Below are 9968 nucleotides of genomic sequence, written 5' to 3' on the forward strand. Positions count from 1 at the left end.
GCGTGAGAGGGGCTAATCTGCGGCCGTGCCGGTCACTGGGGTATGTCTGTCACCGGAGGGTTCAAAGGGCCCGGCCTCGGTGCGGCGTTCCCCTGCCCGCGGCCGCCGGCGCGCGCAGAGGTGACGCAACGCAGGCCGACAGCCCGGCTGCGGCACTGATTGGTGGCAGGAACTGTCGGTCAGGCCGGGCCAGGGCTACGTCATCAGCGGGCGGTGTCTGTTTATCCCCGCCCTCCAGAGCGTGCCCTCGAACATGGCGGCTGCCAGCCGGCGCGGGCTGTGCCGGGCGTTAAGTGCCGCTGCCCTCGCCTGGCGTGTCCGCAACGCCACGGCCGCCACTCCGCCCGTGGGCATGGGGCTTCCGGCGGGCACCGCGTGGTCTGGCTCGGCCTGGCCTCGCCGCGCAGGGTGAGGGCATGCGGGCGGCGCGGTCAGCTGCGGGGAGAGCCAGGCTAGGCAGGGCCGCGAGCAGGGGAGCTTTCCCACCGGCCCATCGCTCTTTAGCCCCGGGAGGAGCGAGGGGTGAGGGGGCTGGGAAACTCCCCTCATCGTGCTCTGAGCTGACGTGAGTGCTGTAGTGAGAGCTGCTTGTTCGATTTCCTTCTTAATCAAAAAAAGAACTCTCAGAGCGCCTGTGTTTTACTGGGGCACTACTAAAAATATCCTGATGACACTCAGGTACTCCAGGAAAAAGCATTTCTGCTGTATGCTTGAACAGGTTATCAAATGCCTTTTCTGAGTCAATGAAGAGTTATGATAAAAGCGAGTCAGCACAGGTCAAGTGTACTGGGAGAACTATTCAGCAGATAGGGATTTATTCTTTAACAAGCTTGTGCGTGAATTTTGTCACTTCTGAGAACTCAGCACATACAAAGTACAGGTGCAAGTAACAGGTGGCATCTCTGAAACGACAGCCAGACATTGCAGGAGGCTGTACACTATGGATGTTCTTGCATATAGACTCTGAATTGTCAGGGTTGGGAGGGACCTCAAGGATCATCTAGTTCCAACCTTCTGTCCTGCACTAGAAGGGTCAGGTTATTGTTTGCAGACTCTTCTACAGCCTTAAGATTTCCAGCACTGAAATCAAGCTGTTAGAATTGGTCTAGAATCACACAAGAGTTTTGCACAGGGGGTTGTTGGCATTCTAGAGCGATATGTACAAAGGAAAAGGCAAGTTTGAGAAACAAGGGCATGCCAAAACCTTCTTAATTGAGTGACATGCCTTTTGCAGTCCTCACCTAACTTCCTTACATTAATTGCTCCATGTTCTTTGCAGCTTGACTCTAGATTTTGTAACTGTATCTGACTTTAGGCTCTAGTTAGGACTTTTCTCAGTGTGTTTGTTTCTTTGGAATGTCTTGTTTACAAGGTGCCAGGGACATCAAAGACATAGAAGACTGGGGCTGTGTGTGATTAGGACATAAAGACCTAGAAGATCCTGTCAAGCTTCACAGAAAAACGGCATGTTACAATAACAGGTCAGAGCTGGCTAGAAGCCAGTGGAACAATTCCTAGCTCCTGGTGGTTTGAGAGGACAGTATCAGAGATGAGGGGAACCTTTCAATGACACTTGCAGCAGGGTGCTGCTGGAGTGTTGGCTGCTTGCTCTTCCTCTCTGTGGCTGTGGTGTGTTGCATGTGGTGTAATCAGCTTGGGTTGGAGAACACTTAATTGTTTGGTGCTGTCTTGCTGTTTAGGCAAAATTCAGTATCTCTAACAGTAAACAGCTGTTGTTAGTCTTTCACCAGAGTTCAGTGTGCTAAAGGGAGGCCTGCTTTGCCCTGGGGAGTTAAAAGTTCAAGCTTCAACCAAATGCCAGTTAAGTCTCTCTGAATTCAGCTCCTGCTTAGGGGAAAAAAAAACTTGTTTGAGTTTAGTTTGGCTTGTTTTTATGTAGAAGAGTCTGAAGCTCTCAGACGTTTAAAGTCTTTGTGGAAATCCCCAAACAAAGTAGATGTCAAGGGAGAAAGCTCTGTGGCAAATAAAAACTCAGGTTTGATGGAACCTGATGTTAAACCTGTCAGCAGATAACTTGAGCTGTCACTGTGACAGCAAGCAAGCTTGCATTTTTCTTTCAGTGGGTTTAACAGAAGAATGGAGTGTAGAGTCTGAGCATTTAACAGATACATGTTAAAAGTGACTCCAAAGCAGATCCAGCTGACAAGTAGATTTCAGAGACTTGCATGTCCTGACAGATGCCTCAGATTTAAAGCACATAAAAGTGAGGTAACATGAATAAAAAGGAGGACTTTTTGCATCCATGTGTGTGTGTTTGGAATAGAAATGTAGGACAGGCACAAAGCACCAATAATGTAAATTCAAGAGGAATCAATGGGTGGTGGAGACATTATGTATGTCACTGATTTTTCTGCCTCCTCCTTGAGGATTACAGCTTTACTTGGGGGTGGGGTGGGAAGTGCTGGAATAACTCTTGGAGGCTGATAGGAAAGGATTAGAGTGCAGAATTTAATGAATTCATGTGCCTGTAAGTGCAACATGAAATAGAGGGCAGAGTGCATCTTAAGTAGCTCTGCACTGGGAGGAAGAATGAAAGTATGTGGAACTTGATCGAGGTGGAGACCAATACACATGAGAGGAGATCTCCAAATTCCTTTTTTCTTGCTGTAGGTTAAAAGGAAATCTTATGTGGAGTGGCTGGTTCTTTGCTTCTGAAAGCAAGTGGCTAGTTTGGAGACTGTGCTCATGAATTTTATGAGCATGTTGACACATTTGTTGGTCTAAGTGTGGGGGGGTGCATCTGCTGGGTTTATCACCTTTCCACAGAAGCCCTTTTCTGTTTCATCTCAGACCGACCGCAGAAGACACAGCGCGCTGAGCAGAGTTGCCCTGGGTCCTTGATCTAACCCATGAGAGGCCATTTGCAATGTTCTGCATTATTTATTCCCACTAAAGCATTTCCAATTAAACTGACATCTTGAATGCTAACTTGGCCTGGCAGGCAGTGAAATTCTTGGTTCTTTTCCACAGAAGCTGACATGAAAAAAGCCAGCCATGAGAGATCACAGGGATTTTAGGCTGGAGGTTGGGAAGGAATTCTACACAGAGAGAGTGGTTGTCCATTGGAATGGGCTGCCCAGGGAGGTGGTGGATTCACCATCATTGGAGGTGTTTAGGAGGAGACTTGATACGGTGCTTGGTTGCATGGTTTAGTTGATTGGGTGGACTGGATAATAGGTTGGATGCGATGATCTTGAAGGTCTCTTCCAACCTGGTTTGATTCTGTTCTGCTCTGTTCTACTCTGCTCTGTTCTACTCACCCAGCACTTCCAGGTCCCCACTAAACCCTGTCACTCAGCACCACATCTACACTGCTTTTAAATCACCCCAGCAAGGGATAAGTACACCTCCACTTCCCTGGGCAGCCTGTTCCAAGGCTTGACAGCCCTTTGGGTGAAGAATTTTTGTCCTAATACTCAACCTAGACCTCCCCTAAATCTCACCTCTCCTCTCCATACATCCTCTCGTGTTCCAATGTATGAGTTGTAATAAGCCATGGTTTGCATTGCTAAGAAGTGGCTGCTCATCACCTGCCCCCCACCCACACGTGCTTGGCTGTGGAGACTCTGGTGGTGTGTGTGCTTATGTGTTACTGGGGTATTGCTGATGGGAACTGATGAATAAGGAGAGAGGTTGTGCGTTTTTCCTCCGTGAGGGAGGTGGAAGGAGCACATGGCTTGTTCATCCTGTGTCCAGATGGAAGAAAGCCTTTACCCTGCCCAGCTACTGCATCACAGCTGCTGCATCACAGTAAAAAATGTCCAAGAATGTTAAATTCAGAGAAAAATGTAATAAAAATAATGAAAATCTTCTGAAGGGTCTTTCCTAGTTTGTGGGAATTGGAGTGATGTTTCTTTCTTTGAAAGATTCCCCATACCAGAGGGATGGGATGTCATCCAGAGGGACCTGGACAAGCTGGACAGGTGAGCCCTCATGAGGTTCAACAAGAGCAAGTGCAGGGTCCTGCACCTGGGCCAGAACAATCCTATCAATACTGGCTGGGGGATGAGGTGATGGAAAGCAGCCCTGCAGAAAAGGATTTGAGGGTTCTGATGGACAAGAAGTAGGACATGAGTCAACAGTGTGCACTTGCAGCCCAGAAGGCAAATCACATCCTGGGCTGCATCACAAGAAGTGTGGCCAGCAGATCCAGAGAGGTGAATCTGACATTTTACTCCAGGTGAGGTCTCACCAAAGCACTGTGTCCAGGTCTGGAGCTCTCAGAACACAAAGGACATGGATCTGATCGAACGGGTCCAGAGGAGGGCCACAAAAATGATCAGGGGGTTGGAGCACCTCTGCTGTGATGACAGGCTGAAGGAGCTGGGGTTGTTCAGCCTGGAGAAGAGAAGATTGTGGGGAGACCTAATAACAATCTTCTAGTACCTGAAGGGGGCCTACAAGGAGGATGGAGAGGGACTGTTTAAAAAGGCCTGCAGTCATAGGACAAGGGGCAATGGCTTCAAACTAGAGAAGAGTAGATTTAGATTGGATGTTAGGAGCAAGTTCTTTACCATGAGGGTGATGGAACACTGGAACAGGTTGCCCAGGGATGTGGTTGAGGCCCCAACCCTAGACAGGGCTCTGGGCAACCTGATCTGATGGAGGATGATCCTGTTCACTGCAGGGGTGTTGGACTAGATGATCATCAGAGGTTCCTTCCAACTCAGACCATTTTATGACTATGATACTAAGGAGCACCTGGTTTATTCTCATGTGTTCAAGGATTGTCATAAGAGGAATGTTAATAACTTAAATTTTAACTGCCTGATCATGTGGAGCATGAAGCACTCTTAAATTTTGGTGTGCTTGTAATGTGCACTCTGGTTCCTTTTGAATTTGGGTTCTGTGTTTGTTCTTAGTAGTAGAAGGCTATTCCCAAAACCTGTAGGAGTTTTGTTAAGACAGCAGGACAGCTGTCCAGTGTGCATCATCAGTGTGGTGTTAAAAGCAGGAGTGATCCTTGGGAGATCAGATGGAGATGTAGGAGTGCAGGAGTGCAGAGCTGGTCAGTATGATAATGGAGAGGACAGATGCAGAGCGCTGAGGGAACTGGGTCAGGGACCACTGGTTGTGGTTGAACAGATGCTGTTGGGAGCTTTCCAGAAATGCTTCTGGAATGCTGGGCTATTGGACCTTGGATGACTCCTGTTGAGCAGTTATGTTAGTGATGGGAATGTAAAAATGGATGTGTGGGAATGAAAGGTGCTGACAGAAGTATGAACGAGAGGGAGGGCTGCAAGGCCAAGACCATCAAGAAGTTTCTCTTCCAAACTGGTTGGCAGAGTCGGGTAATGGCTGGACTCGATGCTGTTGAAGGTCTTTTCCAGCCGTAAACGAATCTCCGATTTACCTGCTCGCTTGGATCCAGCGCTACAGATGTTCCTCCGCGCATCCCAGCGCCCGGGGCCCGCCGCTGCCGCAGCGATTTGAAAAGGGCGCCGGGGCCGGGAGGGGAGGTCCCCGTCTCGGCCCACCCCTGCTCGGCGTTGCCTGCGAGCCCTGAAACGGGGGGAGCTGCCCGGGTCCCGCCCCGCTGCTGGCAGCCGCCGGCCGCTGCGGGCCGGGCTGCGGTTGCGCCGCTGCCGGGGGTCTCCGCGCCGGCGCAAGGGGCTGCGCGGTGCCCGTGGGGCTGGGGGCTGCGGAGCGGGAGCCCCGCAGGTACGGGCGGGGGCGGGCAGCGGTAGCGGGGGAAGGGGGGTGTGGTGGTGTCCCAAGGAGTCACCGGCGGCTGCGGAGCGGGATGTACTCCAGAGCCACGGGGGAAACTTTAAGGCTTCTTTCTGCTTGGAGGGGGTGGAAAACAAAATCTCTCTCTTTATTTTAAGATGTATTTTATTGATTTTTTTATTTCTTTCTCTAAAGCCGACAGCATGATTTAAATATCCTCCCCCCGCGGTGGACAGCGGACGGGACTTTGTCAGGGAGTTCTCAGGAGCCAAGCGGTGCCAGCCTCCCTTGCAAAAGTTTTTTCTTCAACAAAGGAAATACCAGCTGAGTTGTGGGGCTGGGGTGCTGCTGGCGGTGCTCAGCCCCTTGGTGGAGGTGAGGAACGGTTCCTGCACCCCGTTATTAAATTAATGGGGGTGGTGGAAGTTGGGGGGTGACTTGAGCCATTCTGTTCCAGGCAGTGACTAATGAAGAAGGCTAATTCAGCTTGTTTTCTGTATCACAGCAGAAGAAAGCACATTTGTGTCTCAAATGAAGCTGGCCTTTCTGAGATGTGAATAAGACCTTTCACTTAATGCATGCCTTTATAACTGTTTAAACCTGCTGAAACTAAAGAGACAGGCTTTATGTATACAGGGAAATACAGAAAGATGGAAAAAATTTGCATGTATGTTTTTATATTGTGTGTGCTTGTGTTCAGAGAAGTCTTGGACAAAAGCAGTTAAAAGGAAGTGAAGCAGTGGGAGTAAAGGGAATATGAAAAGTGGGTGTGAAGAAGAAGAAGGTGGGGGTCAGAAGAGCAGCCAGGATATCCATCAGGGTAGGCTCCCTAAAGAGGTGGTTGAATCCCTCTGGAAGTTTTTAAAAGAGGCAGAGATGTGGTGCTGAGGAACATGGTTTAGCATCAGACTTGGTAGAGTTAGATACTGGTGGGACTTGATGATCTTGAAGGTTTTTTCCTAACCAAAATGGTTCTCTGATTCTGAGTTTAGACTAGTCAATGACCTCACACAGTTCAATGTGAATTCAGGTATAAACCAGGTGGGTGACTGCTCCCTGTGAGGCTGCTGTCAGCAGAGGTTGCTGGGACAAAGGTCAAAAACCTCTTGTGAATCCATGCTTTGGGGTGGCATAAATGAAAGCATCTTCTTCAGAAGAAAGTTTGTGACTCAGCTATTTCTGACCAATTGCCATTGCCTCATACTTTCTGCTAGCGAGGCTGGTCTGCAAAGGGAGATTACCCAGAGAATTTGAAGCTGGATCAGCTCAGGAGGGTTACTGGCTGTGCTTTGAAGCCTGGGAGGACAATTTCTAAGCTTTCTGGACAGCTCTTTCATACCTTTGCTTTGTGCTGGTAATAGCACAGGGACCCCAAATATCCTCGAGATAATGCTGGTCACAATGGGAGGCCAAAGGTGCTCCCATGCTTTCCAGACCCCCTTTCTGAACATTGCTTGTGGGTTTGGCTCTATTTGCTGACACAGTTTCTGGGTCTGTCTGTGTTACCTGAGTAGTTTCTGGAAGAGAACACCTCGTGACTGGTGCTCCTAGTGTGTGTTTAGCAAGGTGAAAACAAAGATTAAGCGTGAATCCTCAGAAAAAGCTCTGTGGTGGGGGCAGCTCTGGTGTAGGACTTTGCCCAAAGTGTTTGTGCCCCACTTTGCTGAAGATTTCTCATCTTCAGGTGAATTTCAAGAGAAAATGATCAGTTTACATTTGTAGCGAAGGTTTGATAGTGACAGAGGATTTGATTTAATTTTCTAGGGAGGACTGTAACAGAGAGCTGAGAATGAGAGAACCTTACCATGAAAGACCTGAAGCACTTGCTGTACACATCATCGATGAGCTGTGGAGTACTGCCTGCCTCAAAGGATGGATGTGAATGTGGAGTGGAACTCTGAGAATAACATTCATGACACAGGTGAGAAGCATTCTTGTTACTCAAGGAAGACTACTAAGCCAGTGTGCCACACACCTAGCCTCCAGAAGGAGGTAGATATGAATTACTCACAGGCATGCAGTCCTCATTGCAACTCTGCTGGACCTTCAGGTAAGCAGGAGCTTCCTGCGGAGCTGCAGCATGAAGACAAAGAAGCCTGTGAGACCTACTGCCAGAAACAAGGTGAGAGTAGAACTGCAGCCTTTGTCCCCTCCAGTACTGACTTTGACCTGCGGTGTGAGGATAAAGGTTTGGAGGCCCGTTCCTCTGAGCACTCCATGAAACCACAGCGACTGTGCGACGACAGCGAAAGCACCGCTCTTGCCAATGTGTTCCATGAGGACCTGGAGCCTGTCCCTGAGGAAGCTTCACCGTATCGGTGCAGGAAGTGCGGCTGCTCTTTCCAGGCCGTGAGCGAGCTGCAGGAGCACAAGCGCAGTCACCTGCTGGGAAGCTCCTACCGGTGTCCCGTCTGTGCCAAGGAGTTCTTCCGTGCGGCCAACCTGCGCATGCACAAGCTCATCCATTCCAGCGACCGCCCGCACAGGTGCCCCGAGTGTGACAAGGGATTCATCCGCACGGCCGACGTCTGGAGGCACTTGCGCAACGTGCACAAGATAGAGCGCTCCATGGTCATCCTGGGCAACGGCATGGCCAGGAACCCCTGGTCCGTGGTGCACCGCAACCAGCACACCGTGGAGTACACCGGGCAGCCCTGCGCTGAGAACCACAAGGCTGAGGAAGAGGACTATAAACCTTACGCCTGTCCCACGTGCGGCAAAGGTTTCAACAAGCCCAACCTGCTGTCCAAGCACAAGGTGATCCACCGGCAGGACAAGCCCTACAAGTGCCAGCAGTGCGGTATGGCGTTCGTCCAGCTGCTCAGGCTGAAGAGACACCAGCAGACGCACTCTGGGGAGCGCCCCTTCTATTGCAAGGAGTGTGGAGGGAGCTTCACCCGGCTGGCATCGCTGCAGCGCCACCACCGCATCCACACCGGGGAAAAGCCCTACTCTTGCGGTTACTGTGGGCACTCCTTCACCGAGTCGGGCACCCTGCGGAGGCACGAGCGCACGCACAGACCGGACAAAGCTTAACTCTTCCTCCATTGGTGGTTGTGGTCTCCTTGGCTGCTCCTTGCCTGAACCAGGTCTGCTCGGTTGGGCTGGAGACAGCACTCCACTGCATGTGCTCAGGCTGGTCTGGACCTACTTCCCAGCCGTGACTGTCAGGGAACACTATGTAATGGGTATCTCTGGGAGTTGTACTGGTAGAGGTTGTACGTACTGGCTTTAAACTGGCTTTGTATGAAAAAAATAACCTAATTACCACTGAGTCATGAACTGTGAGACTTGAGAAGATGGAAATTGCTCACATGTGCCAGCACTGCCTCAGTTTGCTGAACTGACAGTGTGTCAAGCTTGAGCTTCTCACAAAGATGCACAGGCTGTGAGACTTTTCTCCTCAGTCTTAGTCACTGGACAAATTAGTCCTCCCCTCTCCAGTGTGATGGTTCTTTGGCACTGGGTTTGGAGATCTGCTGCTGCAGGTCTTTGCTACTTCAGAACATTCCGTAGCTGCCCCTGGCATTCTACTGAGCTTTTCTTGCCATTGCTTCTTGTTTTTTATTTGGAGGGGGAAGTATTGTGTTGGTTATTTAACAGTAAAAGAACCAAAAAAAGCAACCACAAAACAGTTCCTTAATAAACTCAGCAGTTTCCAGCTGTATTCCAGGAATGTTTCTGTCTAAGGGAGTACCTATCCCTGATGCACTTTCATGGGATCAGTTGAGTGTCTGGTAATCATGGAAAAATCTTGATTTTTCCCTATGATGCTGCATGTTCTTGGGGTGAGGGATTGAATGCATCTGTCTCTCTCGTGGAATTGTGCACTCTAAATCTCTCCAGCTGAGTATTACAGCTGGAAATGTTTGAGAATGCAAAATTCCCAGAGCAGAAGACCAAATGTAAGTCACTTTGCTACTCATTGCACAGGAACCTTCTTCATTTAAATGCTTTCACGCATAAGGAAGCTGGGGATGCTCAGTCTGAAGAAGAGAGGGCTGAGGAGAGACTCCATTGCCCTCTACAACTACCTGAAGGGAGGTTGGAGCGAGAAGGGGACCAGCCTCTTCTCTTTGGTGGTGACAGGACTAGAGGAAATGGTTTCCAGCTGCACAGGGGAGGTTCAGGCTGGATATTAGAAAATATTTCTTCACTGAGAGGGTTCTCAAACATTGAAATGGTCTGCCCAGGGCAGTGGTGCAGTCACTGTCCCTGGAGGTGTTTAAGCAGCACGTGGACCTGGAGCTTAGGGACATGGTTTTGTGTTGACCCTT

General features: G+C 49.8%; 1 protein-coding gene across 5 annotated transcripts; it reads left to right on the forward strand.

Moving 5' to 3' along the window:
• Positions 1-252: 252 nt before the first annotated feature.
• LOC137442548 (zinc finger protein 92-like) lies at positions 253-9430 on the forward strand. 5 transcript variants are annotated; one of them, XM_068141459.1, is made up of 4 exons: positions 253-408; positions 1373-1481; positions 5887-6066; positions 7456-9430. In XM_068141459.1, the coding sequence occupies exon 4, from the start codon at positions 7564-7566 to the stop codon at positions 8725-8727; it is 1164 nt and encodes a 387-aa protein (XP_067997560.1). In that variant the 5' UTR covers positions 253-408; positions 1373-1481; positions 5887-6066; positions 7456-7563; the 3' UTR covers positions 8728-9430. The 5 variants fall into 5 exon arrangements, with proteins under 5 accessions (XP_067997560.1, XP_067997563.1, XP_067997559.1 ...); XM_068141462.1 differs by lacking the exon at positions 1373-1481 and having other exon boundaries at positions 7456-7612; positions 7742-9430; XM_068141458.1 differs by lacking the exon at positions 1373-1481.
• Positions 9431-9968: the final 538 nt, after the last annotated feature.

The sequence above is a fragment of the Melanerpes formicivorus genome, unplaced genomic scaffold (assembly GCF_026170545.1).
Source record: "Melanerpes formicivorus ecotype bairdi unplaced genomic scaffold, bMelFor1.0.p_v2 SCAF_7, whole genome shotgun sequence".
Classification (NCBI taxonomy): Eukaryota; Metazoa; Chordata; class Aves; order Piciformes; family Picidae; genus Melanerpes; species Melanerpes formicivorus.

Excerpts from the sequence above, each read along its gene's own strand:
- LOC137442548 (XM_068141459.1), top strand. The coding sequence starts at position 7,564 with ATGGATGTGAATGTGGAGTGGAACTCTGAGAATAACATTCATGACACA.